General features: G+C 30.8%; 1 protein-coding gene across 6 annotated transcripts in view; it reads right to left on the bottom strand.

Moving 5' to 3' along the window:
* LOC118192392 (uncharacterized) overlaps nt 1–20,374 on the bottom strand; it is a 307,764-nt gene that overhangs the window by 53,946 nt on the left and 233,444 nt on the right. For 5 of the 6 annotated variants that reach the window (XM_085807708.1, XM_085807706.1, XM_085807709.1 and 2 more), the window contains 2 exons: nt 9,318–9,454; nt 1,176–1,298 (listed from right to left, as the gene is read on the bottom strand). In XM_085807708.1, the coding sequence (XP_085663834.1) occupies nt 1,176–1,298; nt 9,318–9,454 (260 nt within the window). The remainder of the gene's footprint in view (nt 1–1,175; nt 1,299–9,317; nt 9,455–20,374) is intronic. The other variant, XM_085807711.1, reaches the window with a different exon arrangement.

Genomic DNA, 20,374 nt, shown 5'->3' with positions numbered 1-20,374 from the left:
TGCATACATTTCAAGATTTCAAAAAAACTATTTCACCTACTTTTTAAAATGACAGAACCAAAGAAAGGAGTACAAAGAACTGATTTTTTTTTTTAAATGCATTTTTATCGTAGGTTTCTTGATTCTGCAATGCATTTAGGTTCTGTTATTTTGATTGTTTTGGAACTGTTCTTGATTTTTCAAAAATAAATTTTGAAAGTTTGTTCGATCAACTGTTTCAATAATTTCATTAGAATCATAAATCTAATTCTCCTTCAACTGGCTCTGAACTGTTTATGCAGATACCATGATTTGTAGAAAACTCCAGGGATGTAAATTCTTTTATGTCCATTTCCCAGTTACTCACACTTAAAACTGTCTACACTGTTATCCATGTTATCAGCTAAATCACTGTCATCTGAATATTCAAGATTCACTGCCGCTTGTATTTGAAAAATTACTTTCCTCCATTTCACTATCTCATTCTTCCATCAATTTAGAAATATCACTCTCATTTAAATATTTCACTCTTTTTTTTTTTTTTTTTTTTTTTTTTTTAACCATGATGGCTAAAATAAAATTCACCCAAAACATACAAAATGCTATCTCCCTTCCCCAAAATGCAAAGGAGAATTCTACTCCCACCCCTAACAAATAAATACCCCATCCTTTCCGCATTCAATCAAAATATAAACAAAAACCCAGCATGCAGCAAAATACAGCCCTGCGTGTAGCTGTTTACCTGTTCAAATTCCCCTGATCCAACCATGGGGGGGGGAGCGGAATTGGCACTGAAAGGGCATTTGGAACATTATTTTAAAAACATAACAGTCATTCAAATTTTAACTAAAATGTTCCAATTTGAAATCACATTGCTGTGATACTGGACCTCAAGGCTTGGAAAAGCAGGTCACATACTATATATAATACTTTGGGCCATGAAGGGAGAATCATGTGATCACAATCCTGAATGGGTTAAACAGAAAAGAATGTACATAATCTTCCTAACTAAGAATTAAACACAGGATCACCAAACCTAAAAGAGTAAACAGAGAAAGAACTTCAAGAAGGTACAGTTGGAAGAAACAGGATTATCGAAGAGAAGATCTCCTGGATTAAAAAAAAATTATTCTCCCTTAGAGGGGAAAAACACACAGGGGGGATAAAATACTTTAATCTGCAGAGTAAATACTTACTCCAAACGAGGATAATGACATCTGACTTCTACAATGATATGCAAATGTCTGATCAAGATCATCATCATGAACCCCAGAACTATCCTTTTCAGAACTAGCAGCACTTAGTCGCCCAATATGATTCTGCAATAAATGTAGCATTTTAGAATTTTGTAAGTTGCAAATGGTAACCAATTAAAAAAATAAAAGAATATACTTTGGAATTTAATCAGCTTTAAATTTCGTGCCAGAAATATTTTTTATTGAAAAATTTAAAACTCCACAGTGATAAATTTTGAAAGAAATCTTGTCTTCAACTGGAAACGGTGGCTACATTCCTTTCAAATTTATGAAACAGCATGCACAAAAAAGGGGGGGTAAGAGCTCTACCCTCCTTCAGCTGATACGAATTTGGATCTTGAAATATACTACAATACATGTCACAAGATCATAAATAGCACAAATTAGACAAAATTAAGAAAATCAGTATTAAATTTAAGAAAATATTTAAATTCTTAATATAAAATTGAATTGTACTGGAAATCACAGATGATAATGTAATTGGCCTTTGAAATAAAGCTAGATCATGTGAGTTTGCCCAAATAATGACTAGTTTAATAAAAGATAAAACTGCATGCAATATTACGAGAATGCAGTGAGTGCAAGATTATTGGACAACATAGAATTAGCATTAGAAAAAAATTTGACACATGTAGATCTGTCGAAATAAGTGTGCTCAAGTGAAAATAATAACAGATGAAGACACTATTGTAAATGTAGAGTAAAAGAAGCTAAGCAAGCATATTAAGAATACAACTAAATAAGCAAATTTTGAGAGACAAGGAATAAAAGTAGTTACTTCTAAATGCCTAACATTTCATGAATACCAAAAGTGTCCTATGCAGAAAAAGATTTGTTATAGGTGTAAAATGACATATTATTTTGTGAATGAATGTGAAAATTATCATGACAAAAATTCATGTTATCAATATTAACAAAAATAAGAAACAAACTAAATTACTAAATCTGAGAAACAGATTTTCATGTAAGAAATCTATGTGTGTGTTCAGAAAGCAAAAGAGACAGAGAGAATTGATATTATAGAGAAATAAACTTAATTTGTGGTTAGATACCAGGATAATGTGCACTGTTACTTCTAAAACCACAGTGAAAATGATTGAAGTTCTGATACAGAAGTCTGAAACTAAAAGAATAATTACATTCGCTGGATATAACAGAAAATGTATTACCGTGTGCCCAAATGAAAAGGAGACCTTAGCTGTAGTGGCTTTGTATCAAATCTGAAGCAATTAATGTGTTAGCTGTGATGGCATGGTGGTATTCCCAGTTGCACATGCAACTTTCTCGAAAGTAGTTTCCACAGTTCATTGAATGATGGATTCTTACAAATCAGCACAAAGAGCAGTTATCCAGTTTCCTTGTGCAGAAGGGAAGCATGCTTCACAAATTTATTGCATGATGAAAGAGGTATATGGAGAATAGTAACTTGCATGCTACAACATATTCCAGTGGTGTCAAGGTTAACATCAAGGACTTGTCATGCACTGGGTGGACAACGTTCTGATGCAGAGGAGCTCATACAAGCAGAATTACTGGGTCACCACACGTGACACTGTTGTTGAAACTGTCAATAAGCAAAGGAACTGTGTATTGCATAATACACAAAAAGCTTTTATGGGAAAGTTTATGCGTAGTGGGTGCCTACGCATCTGTCAGAGTATCAGAAAACAGTAAGAAAGGGTGTTTGCCCAACCTTATAATATGCCTTATAATGCTATAAGAAATAATTATATAACCTTATAATGCTATAAGAAATACTATTTTAAATAATATATGCAAGAATCCAGATTTTTTTTAAAGCAAGTTTTACAGGAATTATTTGTTAAAGTTAGGCCTAACTGCAAAATATGCTCAGGCACAATGATATTTAGCACTCCAAGGTCACCAGTACACAGGGAAACTTCATTCGTTTAAAGTCAGGAGTGAAGAGGTTTATATTTGTTTCATCCATGCTCTTTCATTTGAATAATAGATGACAGGGAAAATTTTTACTCCCGTAAATGTCCAAGATCATGTTCCCCCTTCCAAATTATGAAAAGTTTACATGTGTTTTTTTCCAGCAGTTACACATTCTAAAATCGTTAGTCTCAGTTTTCAATTTTTGATACCAGCTGGGGTCTTTTTTGTAGAGGTTGCCAAGGAATTTTGAGGCTCATATTGCCAGAAAAGACCAAATTCATCAGCATTATACATTTGCTGTGGAGATAACATTTGCTACTAATGAGTTCAATGAATTCCCCTGTAAATTGTTCAGGAGCTTCATTATCAGCTTTCGCCTGAAATTTTAACAATCATGATTATTTAATTTGTTTAGTCAATCTGTCAAATAGTGCAATCAGGCTTTAAATATATTTCCTCATGAAATATTTTGGCTTGTGCAATTTGTATTGTACCCACCAATGGTATGGCCTGGCTGCAATGCTGTTTCCCCCTTTTAAGCATTATTTTGTGATGATCAATTTTAGCTGCAAGTGTGATATCAGAATCCACAAAATAAATAAATAAGAACCCTCCTACTCTCTTTTTAATACATCATATACTGTTACTTCCCAATGCCATACACCTTGTGTAATTTTGAGACAGATATGTCTATCATTTTTGCAACAATTCCACATTTTGCTTGATTGACACTGAAATGTGCTCTTGTTTTGCAGATCCTGTTGCAGTTCAAGAATTACAAACTCTTTTGAGCATAGTTTAAAATTCAAACTTCTATGCCAGTGAAAGACAGCCTTTAGAATGAGCAGTATCCCACTCCAAATAACTATGTCTATAGGCTTCACTTATTGCTTAGGTTAGATAGAAAATGTTACCCCCCAAACAAACAATTAACAGCTAAAAGTATGGTCATGAGGAACATCAACAGAGCATCAATCAATGTATTATTATTAGCCACGGTGTGATTTCCTAGCCAGCAGGGGTTTGTGAAATGCAGGAATCTTGGGAGAAAAATTGCTTTTAAGGCACATCTGCCTTTCTCGAGTATTATATTCTTTATTCCTAAACTTTGTGCAGAAAAAATTTTAAAAAATTTAAAAAAAAAAAAAAAAAAAAACTGCTGGTGATCCAGGGGTTTAGATCTGGATTTCAGACTTTGTATGTTATCAATATATATAAATGGCAAACATATTCAGACTGAAAACATAACTAAAAAACCTCTTTTTAACAGCACCTTAGCAATCACAAAGCATATTTAAAAATTTACAAAAGTATCACCTAGATGTAGGCTGTGAAAAAGAAAAGATTTAACTGATATCAGATACTTTAAGTAAAGAACATTTGAGCACATTACAAAATAACGATGAAAACTCTAAAATCTGTACATTTATTCCAGCACCTAATAACAAAACTGATGAATTGCCGAAAGACGGTAAATGTAATGTTACACTTCCTTTCTTTAAGAAATATATTTTAGGAGGTGTATCAGAAAGAAAAAAATTAACTGGAGCCTAAATCAAAGTATTTTAGTACTACACATATGATGCTTACTCAACAAAAGGACTTATTTTTTAAAGATGAAAAGGTAATAATCCCTTTATCCGTGCAAAAACAGATGCTGAATTCAGTACCCGAACATAATTTTGTGATAGAAAAATGCAGGAAAAGAGGTACAGATGTTTCACTTTGACTACTTATGAACAAGCAGACAGATGATAAAATTTCAAAATGTTTTATATGTAATGAAAATTAGAAAAAAGCGTACGGGGGGTTATGTTACCACAAGATGTTTCTAATTTATTTGGTATAAAGTTGACACGAATTTAATTTAGAGAGACAAAAACATATACCTATTAATTGTAAATTATTATTCCAACTTTTTTTTAATTTCTGTATGCTCAAAGTCAGATAATAATAACGTACATGAAATCTCATTCTGCAAGTTATGGTATACCACCGATAGTGATATCTAGTAACAGACCTGAACATGCAAGAATTTGTAAAAAAGTATTGATTTAGACATATAAGAAGCAGTCCATATCAGTTGAATGGACTAAAAAGAATTCTAAAAATGGCCAAGAAATTATTAAAGAAAACTCAAGACATCATATTAAGGTAACCCTACCCTTACTTAGCATTGTTAGCTTATAGAGACCTTCAGATATTAGGATCAGCAGCTCAATGACTTACGAATAGAATAATTCTTCCTACAGCAGAATTACTAAAATCTCAAGTTGTGGGGAAAATGTTTAAAGCAAAAATCAATCAAGAAAGAACTATGCAGAAGACATACAATCATTACAGAAAAATATTAACATCATTATGCAAAGGAGATTAAGTTATTTCAAGACAATCAATGGAAACCCAGCAGTTGTAGAAGCAATAAAGATGCCTAAATCATATATAATAAGATCAAGTGAAGCAGTATTTAGAAGAAATAGAAAAAAAAAAAAAAAAATACAGATAATAAAAAAAGTACTGTTCAGCTTCTGAACAAAATAAGAAAGGAATAGACTAAGAAACTAATGCACAGAAAATATGTAACAAAGTATGAATTCCCTAAATCTTCTTAACAGCAATTGCTTAGAGCAGTGTTTCTTGAACTATAGGTCATGGCCCCAAGTGGGGTTGCAAATCAAAATTTTGGAGTCACGAAAATTCAATTCGGTAGTTGAATTTAAAGAAACTGCATTCATAAGACTTAAAGAAATTACATTAATGAGATTAAACTTATGAAGACATTATATTATTATTAATTACCTGATATACAAAGTGCAAAAGGAATTTGAAAAGCTATCTAACAATTCAAACCAAAAGATTTGAGTTTTCACAAAAATCCTTGATGAATTCTGGATCAGAGTTAGAACTACATTTCTTATTTTTTCTGAAATGACATTAAATGTTCTTCTCTCAATCAGCACCATGTATTTTTATAAATCTACTTTTTCAGTTATAACGCTAATTAAAACCAAATGTCGTTCAATGCTGAAAGATGTTGAAGATGCTTTACGTCTAGCAGCGTCAAATATTGCTCCAACATTTAATTTGCTATGCAGCAGAAAACGAGCACATCTGTCTCATTAGAAGTTTCTTTAATTTTTGTTTGCTTAAAATAAATCCTAAAACTACTTCTTTTTATATGCATATTGTTTACCAAAGAAGTAAATTATTTATGGGAAGACATTTATTTTTATATTTTTATTTCATATTTAATATCTGGGGTAGCAAAAAAAATCTCAGTGATAAAAAGGGGCGACGACTGAAAAAAGTTTAAGAAGCCCTGGCTTAGAGGATCAATTACCAAACTCCGTTACTTCAGAAGCATTAGGCAGAGAACAAAAAAGTGAAAGAATAATTAAAAAGCCCACCAAATATTTGGATTGAACTTTTAAAAGAGGGGTGTAACATTTTAGAATTCCATGTTATATTTCTAATTTTCACATTATACAGTACAAAGTCTGAAATCCGGACGTCCATTATCCGGAATGATCTAAAATCCGGACCTCAGAACTACCAACAATGTTTTTCTGGTAGGCTTTACGCATGCACATTTGATTCCCTCCTCCGCGCACAATAAAACATCTCGAGAGTCCCGATTCTTAATTTCACTTTGACTCTAAATAAAATACCTTGAAATTGAAGAAACAACTATTTTAGCATAAATTTGAACAATCAAGTAATTTAGCTCTGTTGCTGTATATCTGATTTGGCACACATCTCAAACCAAAACATTCCACATAGATACATCGTTGATCTGATGCCAACATGGCGAATGATTATTTATTATACTTTCCTTTCATCACTGCATGTTTATCAAAACATGACAACTTAAGTAATGACTCATATAGCGATGCCTAAACAATTTTGTTATGTTAGTAATTGAATAATAAAGGAGTATGGTAACCTTTTATGTTGACATTATGATTGGCGATGATTACAGATTTAAGTTAAATGCGCTAAAAATGTTGACAAGGAAAAATTTACAAAAACTTTCTTTTCATATGCTAAAAAGTTTTTTGTTGATGATACTCATAAGCCCAAAGATTACATTTACGGCTATTTGAATTAAGAATAACTGATTTGTTATTCACATACACACAGAAATAGCGCCAGGGTTCATATGGTCACACCGAGTCGCAGAATTTAGGACCCACAGAGGTGGTAAGATATCTAGCGCCGCCCCTCAAAAAGCTTAAGTATATGTGGGAATTTATTTATTCAGAACTCTGATAAGCCTTAAGCATGTGCAAGAAAGTAAAATAAATAACTAAACTAATACAATTCAGGCTTAATTGTCTAAGTGCGTGATAGAAATAAAATTTAATGGAACAACTTGTCGTTAGTTGCCAAGCTCACAATGCACAGCTAAATATGTCTAGTGAAGGATCACTAAATTTGATGATGACAGCCGCTAATTTTAAAGGTTTTTGCATATCGTAAAACAAAGGTGAAATTTTTCAATTAACAGATTTTGTAAAGAAATGTAGAGAAGCGGTAATAAATGAAGATTATATAAAAGAAGTTTTTCACTGTGATGACAATGCTTCTCAATCATCAATTAATTAATGAATGGCAAAATCTGTAGTATGGCTCTAGATCCAGAAAATACCGCTACCAATAGTGAAGAAAGTGACAGAGAAGTTACTGAAAACGAGAAAATTTCGATTGACAAGTTAATCGGAATTCTTGAAACAGCAGTTACAGGACTTCAACAATGTAACTAAATAAGAGATTATGTCTATCTACAGAATTTAAAAAAAAAGTATTAGCAAAAAAAAAAAAAAAAAAAAAAAAAAAAAAAAAAAAAAAAAAGCAACTTAAAGAACTTACATTGAAAGAAATGTTTAATAAGGTAAACAAATAAATATTAAGCTCTTTTTTGTAAATTTTTATACCCTTTAGATCAAAAATACTTCATTATTTCATAAATCCCGATTTCATATTTTCAATTTTATAATTTCAACATGCCACCTTACTAGATTTAAAATAATGATCTTATGTCAGGAAAAATCACAAATCCAGAATTAACGAAGTTCGACGAGTCTGGATTTCAGACTTTGTACTGTACTAATAAATAAGTTTAGGTTGTTAATTTCGGAATTTCTTCTTTTATGATAAAGCAAACTGTCATTATTTTCATAAAATTTCATAACATCTATAAGACTTTCTAATGAACATTTCTGTTCAACTGAAATATGATTAATAGCCTGTAATCTAAAATTCGATTTTTAGCAAATTTCACCATATATATATATAGGGCATTTCAAAAATACTGAATGACAAGTATCTCTTAGAAAAGCAGTCAGAAACTTAAAATTTGCATTAGTTGAATTATTAGCATAATCTTTTACTTTGATTTACAGAAGCTCGGAAAAACACATTCTACTGCATGCATTAAAACAATACTTGATTTCTGAGGGCACAGATATAACATTAGATAATCACTTAGTTTTATAATATTGCAAATGTAATAAGTAACTGTCCTATTAATAAGAGTGGTTAAAGCCACAAAACGCTAGTAAACTTATAGAGATGAAAAGATGGGATTTTTATATTTTCCCCATATGTAATATGGTCCAGTTTCCCTTATGAAGTCCTCCACGAAGACATTCCTCCCTGAAATTCATTCAAAAGTGCACTTGAGACTTCTGCTTTTGCCATATTGTAGGCCATTCTAAGTCTTACAAAAACTAGATTTAAACAAACAAGGGTTATGTCCAGTACCAGATGTGTGTTGTAAGTACAATTTTTAAATTTCTATTAATGTATCGATAGCTTGCTAATACACATTCACATTCTGAACAAGCATATTCAATACAAATATAAAACCCAGAAAATAATAAAGATTCAATACATCTTTTTTTCTTCAATAATTTAAGTAAGTTTCAGCAATTTGACTAATAATGCAATGAGGTACACTTCAAGGAAACTCTTTAGTTCCATTTATATAGAATTTTACAGGTTAGATTAGGTTATCTGAATATGGCAAATTACACATGGGCTATCCATTCTCATTATGGCAGAAATATTAAACAGAAAAGTTTCATTATGCCACATTTTAGAGCGTAACAAAATGAAAGGTATTTTATTTAGGGTATAACGTAAAACAAGAAGTCTAGCACCAAAATGACAACATGATCTTACCTCAGGACATTCTGAGACTGAAATCTGGGGTACTGATGCTTTCCTTTGCTTACCATCTTCACTTCCTCCTGATAATGAACGATTTCTTATGCGTAATCTACCATGTGGAGATGAGCGTAGAGAGTTCCCACTCTCATCTATAATGGTACAAAGATCAAACTCTTAATAATTGAGCAATTTGTCAAAACATAGTAAACAAATTTATATAAATTACAAAATGCAAATGTCATTTTAAAAATAACTTACCATTTATGCTACAGAAAATTTAATCATATATATATATATATATATATATATATATATATACACACACACATGTGGGTGTTTGACAACAATAACAAAAATGACAATCAGATCCAATAAAACAAAAGTATAATACATAACTGACTTTAAAATATGCACAAAAATGCAATAATATACAAAAGTTAATAATTGATATTCATTAATTAAGTTCAATAATCTTCTCATTTAAATTAAAAAATATTTTATCATACGAGTTTCCTGTCATCGAAAGCCAATCTGGCTGTTATAAAATATGCAAATACAAAATAAAAACATTAAAAATGTAAAAAGACGTAAACAAAAAGTAAAATATACATCAAAATTAAGAATATTTAAATGTAAAATATGATGATAGACAAAATGGTACATTTACAATGAAAATGCAAAAGTGTGAATGCTGAAGCAACCAGCAACACAATACAGAAATAACCTCTCCAGCTCCCCTCCCAAACAATCCTCAATTTCCCTTATTTACAAATGAAAAGGTTAGGTTAGGTTATTTAATTATGGCAAAGACTCGAGGGCTATCTGCCTAAAGGAAGGGATGCCTTCGTGGAGGACTTTCTAAGGAAAATGGCTCGTATACATGTTACAGATGGGGAAAACCACGAAAACACCCATGCAGCCAGCCCATTCGCGAGATTCGAACCTCAGACCGAACTACCAGTGTTCAGCGACTTTACCGCTCGACTGCTGGTGGGCCCCAAATGAAAAAGTGGAAGCACTTTTAAAACACTCAACAATGAAATCACACATACATCACATCAAGGGGCAGCCTATATGCAATTATATTAACTGCACTTCTGACAATGCCAATTCACTTAAAAAGTGAACAAACGAATTAAATGAGCTCAGCCGTATGCAGGTAAAAAATTTTAAATTGATTGAAAAATGAATAAAAAAAAATCTGGCTTAAAGGAGGCCAAACTGCAAAAAAAAGGAGAAATGAATGCAATGAATATGCAATCAAAAATATACGAGATGATATCCGGCCAATAAAAATAAATAACAAGACAAATAATTAAATTAAGCCAACAATCAGCACAGAAAAACAAAGCAGAAGATTTTAACTGTTCTCCATTAAAACACAGATGATGAATTCTACATATGTTGCTCCCTGATGAGACGTGCATAGTTTCATTTTCTACTTTTCCCCCATTTTTCATACTGCTTTTTCCTTCATTTTTAAAATAACACAAATTTATCTTATTTTTAAAACAAAATGAATTTTATTTTTTCCCCTTATGGTTTTTTTTCTGTGTGATGATATTTGCTTCAGCATTTATACTTCTGCAGTTTAACTGCATATATTTCAATTTTTCCACCTTGTATCTTATTTGAAAAAATTTTCCATTTTAACATGTACTTATTGACATTTTTATACTTTCACTCTATTTACTTTACACATTTTAATAACTGCCAAACGGGCTTCGGGTGAGGGAAGCTCATATTAAATAACTAAATATTTCCTTTAAGATTAATTTAGCAAATTTAAATCTTTACACACGCACTAAGTATCAAATATGGTATATGTGTGCGTGTGTACAAAATCTTAGACATTTTACAAATCTTTGCAAATTGCAAGAAATGGCTAAAATTAATTTTTTCAAGAAAACTTTAAAAAATTCAGAATATTTCAACACACAAGGTTTTGTTTCGATAAAAGGAAGAGATTATTGTCAATTCAGCCCCAGCAAGAACGAAAAGAGGAAACCAAACCTTTGGATATAAAATCCTTTGAAACAGGTAAGTGATTTTGCACCCTGAGAGATCACATTTAACATTTACTTTATACTCTCAGCTTTGAAAATGGGAAAGAAAGACATCGTCATCATGGTTGCATTACAGTGGTGATTACAGCAGAAGTTTTTTTAAGTAGGTAAAAATTTTCCTCCCACCAAAATAACATAATTATATAACCTTTATTATCAACAAATAACTCTTAATAATAGTGACTTATTAATAGCACTCTAATAATCTAATACAGGTAATATACAACCATTACAATCAAGAAGAAAAATCCCTTATGTATGAACAAATGACCCATTTCAATCAATCTCCAGTAAGGTTTGACTAAAGAGTTAATAAAGCTTAAAACATTCAACAAATATTTTTATCCATCTAATAAATATAACTTCTGCATTATACATAGTTAAAACACTTTACTTTGGTATATGTTATAAGCGTACTTTTTAAATATATTTTAAATAAATGAAAATATGATTACTTCAATTCAGAAGGTACTTTAAGTATATTACAATAAAATATTCAAACCTAATATAAAACCTCTAAAATTACATACAAGTAGAATTATTCTTAATAACACGGTAATGAGCTTCTCATGAAAAAAATTTATGAGGGAAAAACTTTTAGCTATTGTATAACTTGAAGGGCAAGAAAGAAAATAGTTCTTTTTTAATGTATTTAATATAAACGTAGATCTAATAATAATAACCTAACTCAGTGATTCTCAACTGGTGGTATGCAAAGAAACAAAGTATTTTTAACTATTAAATTTTAAAAATCTTGTGAAGAAAAAGAAAAATTGATAGTAATTTCCTGTGATCGAACTCTTAACTGAAGATTTCAAAAATAGCATACTTGTTAACTTTTGGCTGAACCAAAAAAAAATTTTTTAAAGGCATTTCAAATAAAGCTATTAAATTTTTATTGCCCTTTTACGCAACCTATTTGTGTAAGGATTTTCTTCCATGTCATATTTGAAAAATAAACACAGAACAAAATTAAAAGTGGATCCTAATTTTACAGTTAAAACTAAGTGAAATAAAACCAGACATAAGAAAATTGATCTTTCTTAAACAGCTCAAATTTAATACTAAATTTTAGAATTAAAGCATTATAACTTAAATTTTGATGATTCAAATGGTAACCAATTTTTAATCTAATATTTTTTAATGTGTGCATATTTAATACAAATAGCCAATAGGTTGTGCAAATGGCAATGTATATATAATATTTCTATTGAGAAATCAAAAAATAATCATTATAAAATGTAGTGATGGTACTAAGGTTTTTCAATTTTTGTTTAGATGGTACATGTTAGTCAAAAGGTTGAGAATTGCTGATCTAGATGTATATTTGATGACAGCAAGAATTCATTAGTTTTCTGATAAAATAAAAAGCAAGCTATGTAATAAATATAATATTTTACTGTTATACAGAAAAAAAAAAAAAAAAAAAAAAAAAAAAATAGGAAGAATTAATGATACATTACCTATAAATAAAGACAATGAAAAGAAAAGAGATTTTAAAATATGGAAGATAAATCAGCATACACATGACATAAATAATATATTAAACATTTAACAGATATTTTTGAAATTTCATTAATATCAAACAAATAACTGCTGCTTTTTCAAATACTTACTTAAATTTACATACTTGTAAAACTTAAATTTAATATTTTCTTCAAGATTATCATATTTAAATATATTTACACAGTCTACATTTTCACAAATTTACCTTCAAAATCTTTATGCGATTTTTGCTCACAAAGAACACTTTTGTTATCTTCGGGCAAACCCAAACATTCTTCAGTTTTAACTGCATCAAGTGTAAAGACAGATGTTGCCATTTCTTTGTTATCAGAAAATGAAAAAGAATTTTCATTTTCATATGCTGCATCACTTTTCCTAACTGCATTACTTACAGGCACTTTAACTTTTCTCTTGCATAAACAATTACAAGGCAGAATAGCAATAATAAAGTTCAAAAAAGTACAACCAGTCATGTAAGATGCAAGTTTAGAGTTCTACTCAGTAATTTACAGAATAACCAAAGAAGCATTCGCTCTGTTGACATTTTAGCCATAAAACTGATATGAACAGGAAGTGCCAGCAAGCTGGTCTCAGTGATAAAAATAAGAAATGATAGCTAGATTTTTTTTTTTTTTTTTTTTTTTTTTTTTTTTTTGTACTCATGGTCTGGTTTCTTCTTTTTAATTGTAATAAGAGCAGCATATTTTTTAAAAGCCAAAAATGTGCACATCAGGAGTTAAAAAAACCTTTTGTTTTTTCCTTTACATGCACTATGTTACTCACTCAAGTTTTGTAATAGATTTTGCATTTTTAATTTAATTACACATTGCATACTTTTGAGTCTTTCTATATTATTAATTTTCTTATTTTCATTACTCCAGTATGATTTCTTGATTTGCTACTGATGCAAGACAAACATTTAGCAGCCCCTTTTGTCAATTACTAATACTAACTGGGATCTAATTTTAATCAAATTATGCTTTAGTTCAGGAATTTCAGATATATATATGGTTTATATTGCTGGTTATAAGTAATATCGCCCTAACATTTTTAAATCAATTTTTAGGCTAGTTTGTTTAATTTAAGACTTGCATAAAACATTAGAAATTTATTGCATGAAAATCCCGTTTTTATATTATTTCACTCTACATTTTAAATCCATTTAATAAAATTTCTGATTTGCTTTGTTTTCTTTTCTCTGCTTCCAACTGACAAAATTTTTGCATCACCTATCGATAATATATCTGTTTAAAAAAGGAATGTGAAGAACAGCAATTGAAAATCATAAACTGTAATCTGAATAGCATAATAATATCAACAAAAAGGCATTTTTAGGTGAAATGCATGAACTTTATCATTTAAGAAAAGAAAAATCAATCTCTGAAATGTACAAGACTTCAAAGAAAAATTTCCGAAGGCACAGGCAAAAGCACAAAAATGAAAAGCAAAATTATTAATCTCTGAATACACAAAACCATTAAGTGTGCATTGGAATTTAAATTTTTAAAACCAATATACTCTGGTAAACATGAAAAGTTGAAAGAAATAATAATCAGACTTAATTTTTTTTTTGCATATTTCTAGATGAAGAAAAATTAAATTTATGATCAATATACAAACAATAATAAGCAATGCACATTTTATTACAGTTTTCCTTCAAGTGTAAGAACCATGTACTTCAATGAGAAATTTCAATTTTTTTAAAACATTATTCAGTGTGCATTTGTCAAAAACTGAATAATGGTTGCAAAGGATAACTTTCAGAATTCTACTCAGAATATGACATTTAATGAAAAAAATGGCAAATTTCACCAACAAGAGAAGTAGCTTACTCGTAAATAACCAGCAATTCTGTACATTTTCTTTAACTCATAGTGGTAGTTATAGCACATTATCATTATGATTGCTTTTAATGGATGAATGTTATCTACTACAGAAAACAGAAGAAAAAACTGACTTCATCAATAACAGAAAATACAAAATCTGCCATACAGATCTAAACTAAGTTCCCATGTGGGAACAGATTGTAAATAGCTAAAAAAAGAAAGAAAGGAGAAAACTAAAGGAAGATTAAAAACAAAACAAAACAAAACAAAATTGCAAGGTACACAAAGATGTCACACATTAGTTTTATAATTTCTATACTGGTGACAGACAGCAGTTAGTCTACTGATAATAAATAACAGTATTAGAAGAAAAAAAAAACCTTGTATTTTAACCCAAAATTTATTAAAATGCCCAATTGTTTTCATAACATGTATTCTTTAACCCTTTGAGGGGTGGCATATAAAATAATTTAAACTGTTGTAAAATTTTGCATGAACTATAACTTATGGACCCTACGGACACAAAATTGAGACTTTAAAAAAATCTAGAGCGAAATCCTAAATTTTGAGAGCCAGTATATATTTTATACCGGTGCCCCTCTAAGACATTTTTTTTTTTTCAGGTAGCTGCCAATTGTTAATTTTTGTTTTTAAATTAATTTTGAGTACTTTTGATGTGCATCTGTACAGATGGGTATTTGAATAGAGTTATGTAAGTCTGAAGACAAAAAATTTTTTAATTTCGGTAGAAATTAAAAATTTTAAATATAAAATTTATGTTTTTATGCCCTTTGATGATGCAACCTGACTGAACATACTTACGTAAAATATGGATAAAAAGCTTTTGAAATTGATTTAATTCAATATTATTATTTTATAAAAAAAAATTAGTAAATATGACACTGCATGCGTAAATCGCATCATGCTGTAACTGAACTAGAATATTACAAGAAGATACAACAGCCGAAAAATGTTTTTAAAAAATTTTAAATGAAACACTACGACTCAAATGAGAATGTATGTTGCATTTTTGAAGTCATATTTTATATAGATACAGTCAAAAGACACCCGTAATCCGTAATCAGACACCCGTAATCCGGAATGATCTATAATCCGGACCTCAAAGCTTCAAACTTTCTGCGCATGCGTCTCGTTTACGCATGCGCGTAAGACCTTTACGACTGCGAATATGCTTGTGCGCATACGCAAAATACGCCTACGAGTGCGCGTTTAATGTATAACGTATGGTATAAGCTAAGCTAAAATTATCTATTTCAGTTAATGTTGCAGAATGCATTGTTCCTTAATCTTCGAACTGGATCCGGCTTATTATTTTTTGCAGACTGTTAGAGCAATTTTATAAAAGTAAGCTTGAACTTTCGATTATATCAAACAGAATTTCTGATATATATTTATTAATATGTAAAGGATCTACAAAGCGAAAGTATGTTTCGAAGTTCATTAAACAAAGAGTGGAATTGCTACAAAAAATGGATAAAGGCATATCCTTTGTTTATCTAAACTTTGTTTATCTTTAACGCCACCGCGCGCAATGAATTGGAAGTTGATCTGTCAGCACTAACCTTATCTTCAGGGCAGATGTTTTTATTTTATTTGGCTTATAATTCCTTACTAAATGTAGTATTTCATCTCGATGAACTCCGTCCTTGATATGATTTAAATCAAATTCCTTGTCATTATAATTCGCTTCCAATAGCGAAGAAAGTGACAGAGGTTATTGAAACGAAAAAATTTCGATTGACAAATTAGTCGGTAGACACAGCAATTATAGGACTTGAACAGCGGAACTTTGTAACTAAACAAGAAATTATGTCTGTTTATAGAATTAAAGAGAATCACACAAAAAACGAAGCAACTTAAACAACTTACATTGAAAGAAATGTTTAATAAAGTAAACAAATAAATATTAAGCTTTTTTTTTTGTAAATTTTGATACCCTTTAGATCATAATTGTTCTTTATTTCATAAATTACGGTTTCATATTTTTAATTTTATAATTTCTGCATGCCATCTTACCAGATTTAAACTGATGATCTATAATCTGGAAGAATCAATAATCCGGAATCGCCAAAGTCCCGACGAGTCCGGATTAACGACTTTTGATGTAATATGTAAAAAAAAACATGGTTCATCCTATGATACCAAGAATCGTCCCCCCCCAACCGATGCAAACACGCTTTTGATTATTGAGGACCGTAAGGGACCTTTTTATTATTTTTTATAAATATAGGTTGTAATATATCTTTTTGTTCAGGAAGAAACGCAGTTAAACAACTTTATTATTTTATACACCTCGAAGCTCCCTCCTAGGGGCTCCTTTTCAACTTTTGGATAAATTCTAGTTTCCATCTAAAATGGGCCTTATAAATATTTTCCCTCATTTCACCAATTGTGAAATTTATTTCAAAAACAACCTATTTGTAACCCAACCCTAAATTTCTCTTGCCTTTCTTAGTCTTTCATCTGAAATTAACAAAGATGATAAGAATAAAAGCATGCTTTCAAATCAGCAGTTTTTGTGATTACAGCAACAGATAGACCTTAAGTCCACTTCTATTTTCCTTATTTTTAAGTAAGCTTTCTCTTTGTGTGATCTTATCACACCACACAAAGGGAAGAAGGCGTGACTCCCGAACGCCAAATCAGTTGTCAATCACCTCCTTTCATTTTTGTTGGATTCTAGGATTTTGAAAGACACGAAGCAATGGGTGTCTTTTGGGGGCTAACATGCCACTTTTCACCCCAGACCCTTAAAAGAAACAAATATACCTGTATTCAGCCCTAGTGCAGGGTCAGTAAACTCCCCATCCCTTTATGAACATAATACAGAAACCTAAACAACTTGCAAGTTAATCATAAGCAAATTATTACATCATAAACTATTACAGTACAAAGTCTTTAATCCGGACGTTCATAATCCGGACCTCAAAGCTAAAAACTTTCTGCGCATAATACCTTTACGATTGCGCATATGTGTTTACGCATGCACATAATACGTTTACGCATGTGCATTTAATATATAACAGACGGTACAAGCTAGGCTAAAATTATGTAATTATCTATTTCAGTTAGTGTTGCAGATTGCGTTGTTCCTTAGTCTTCTAATTAGATCCAGCTTATTATTTTTTGCAGACTGTTAGAGCAATTTTATAAAAAGTAAGCTTGAACTTTCGATTATGTCAAACAGAGTTTCCGATTCTGGAGTTGCCAAAGGATCTACAAAGCGAACGCATGTTTCGATGTCCATCAAACAAAAAGTGGAATTGCTGCAAAAAATGGATAAAAGCATGAAGAAAGTGAAAACGAAAAAATTTAGATTGACAATTTAGTCGGTATTCTCGGCACAGCAACTACAGGACTTTAACAGCGGAACTTTGTAACTGAACAAGAAATTATGTCTGTTTATAGAATTAAAGAGAAAGTATTAGCAGATAAAGCGAAGCAACTTAAACAACTTACATTGAAAGAAATGTTTAATAAAGTAAACAAATAAATATTAAGCTTTTTTTTTTTTTTTTTTTTTTTTTTTTTTTGTAAATTTTGATACCCTTTAGATCATAATTGCTCTGTATTTCATAAATTACAGTTTCATATTTTTAATTTTATAATTTCTGCATGCCATCTTACCAGATTTAAACTGATGATCTATAATCCAGAAAAACCCATAATCCGGAATCGCCAAAGTCCCGACAAGTTCGGATTAAAGACTTTGTACTGTATAATTTAAAGAAATGCTGTCATCTCACAGAGAAGAGAAGGAGAAGCCTGGTGCTGCCATCTATTGGCAAGGTACCCTCAGTAGGGGCGCCGGTATATATTATATACCGGTATTAAAAAGTATACATAATCTTCTTTTAATTATCAGTTTTGATTGAAATGCTGTAAATATAAAAGGTTCAGCATGTGTACGTCATATATTTACAGATTTTGAATTTTTTTCTTTCCCTCCAATAGAATTTATCAATCTTCAAAGATGAAACCTTGGAACAAGGTATATTAATTTCATAACTGCAAAATATCGAGCATTCATAGGGTGGTGCTACCATTTAGAATCGAAAGGAAACACTAGGAACTTACGATTACAGCTTTTGGTGTAGAGAAATTAGCATTTTTTCCAAGGTTAAAAAATTGACAAACAACCAGTATATATTATATACCCGTGCTCTTCAAAGGGTTAACCCCTTCCTTCTTGCTCCCATCAAAATGACGGGGTGAGGTTTCGCCCTCTATTTCTCGTGCCCGTGATTTTTCCGGGCTGGAGACTTCAAAAGCAACGTGCTAAAAGGATTAAAAACCTATTCATTTCTTTTGCCCAGAAAAAGTTTTATTTCTCATTTTACACACTAGATGGCAGTACCTGGATATTTTATGCAACTAGGCATAGTTTATTTTAAACTAGATGTCAGCACTAATCAAACGTGTATTCATCTATGTTTTGTAATTTTATCGTTAGCTCAGTCACACATTTAGTCTCATTGTGAATGCACGTGGTTTCTGTTTCTGTGATAAAATATACTTATATTTTTATTCTGTACATTATGGAGTCAGAGTCAGATAGTGAATTGGATTCTGATTTTAGTATAAATGGATCTGAAAGTGACTCTGAAGTAACTGATTTTTATGAAAGTTCGGTTAGTGAATCTGAGAGCAGTGATGATGGATCTGTACTGTTGCCTAGACGAGCATGGACTAAAATTGTGTCTACTTCAGCAGATCATGCACCCCATGTTTTAAATTTTGGGGATCACCAAAGGTAAATATAAATTTTGATCCAAGTTCTGGTGTCTTGCAATATTTTAAGTATTTTGTGAATGACAATTTAGTGGATCTCATCGTTTCGGAAACAAATAGATATGCTGAACAATGCCAAAATTCTCCAGGATTCCGCCTATCCAAAAATAGAAAACCTTTTATATCTGTCGTAAAGGAAGAAATTCTTAAACTTCTCAGTATTGTTATTTTACAAATTATTGTCCAGATACGAAAATGTATTGGAGCAAAAAACATTCAATTTCAACACCTTTTTTTTAAGAAGCATAATGCCTTGTAATAGATTTTACGAAATACACAAGTTTCTGCATTTTGTATATAATGAAGCTTTTGATTGTAACACACATCCAAATCCCACGCTGCATAACATCTGGCCAGTGTTACAGCACCTGAATGAATTGTTTCAAAGAGCTGTAACTCCTGGACGTGAAATTGTAATTTCTGAAACCCTCATGCTTTTCAAAGGACGTTTAGGATGGCGACAATATATGCCAAAAAAGAGATCCCGTTTTGGAGTAAAATCGTATTTGTTAAGTTCAGGGTATATGGTCACAAATTATATATACTGGAAAAGGTACGGTTTTTGATGCAAAATATAAAGATCTGCCCCAATCAATTCAAGTTGTGATGTCACTTATTAAGCCTCTGCTAAAACAAGGATATTGTCTGATAACAGACAATTTTTATACCTCACCAGAAATGGCAGACATGCTTTTAAAATTTCAAACAAATGGAACTGTAAAACTAAACCGAAAAGAAATGCTTCAAGAATTAGTAAAAAAGAGAATCGCAAAAGGTGGAAATGTTGCTTTTCGTCGAGGTAAAGTTCTTGCCATGAAATGGAAAAATAAGAAAGATGTTACCATGCTATCTACAGTTC

The sequence above is a fragment of the Stegodyphus dumicola genome, chromosome X1 (assembly GCF_044657685.1).
Source record: "Stegodyphus dumicola isolate Sdum_Otavi_A_Nest chromosome X1, ASM4465768v1".
Classification (NCBI taxonomy): Eukaryota; Metazoa; Arthropoda; class Arachnida; order Araneae; family Eresidae; genus Stegodyphus; species Stegodyphus dumicola.
Note: the sequence above shows the minus strand (reverse complement) of the source record. Positions and strands in the feature narration are given on the sequence as shown.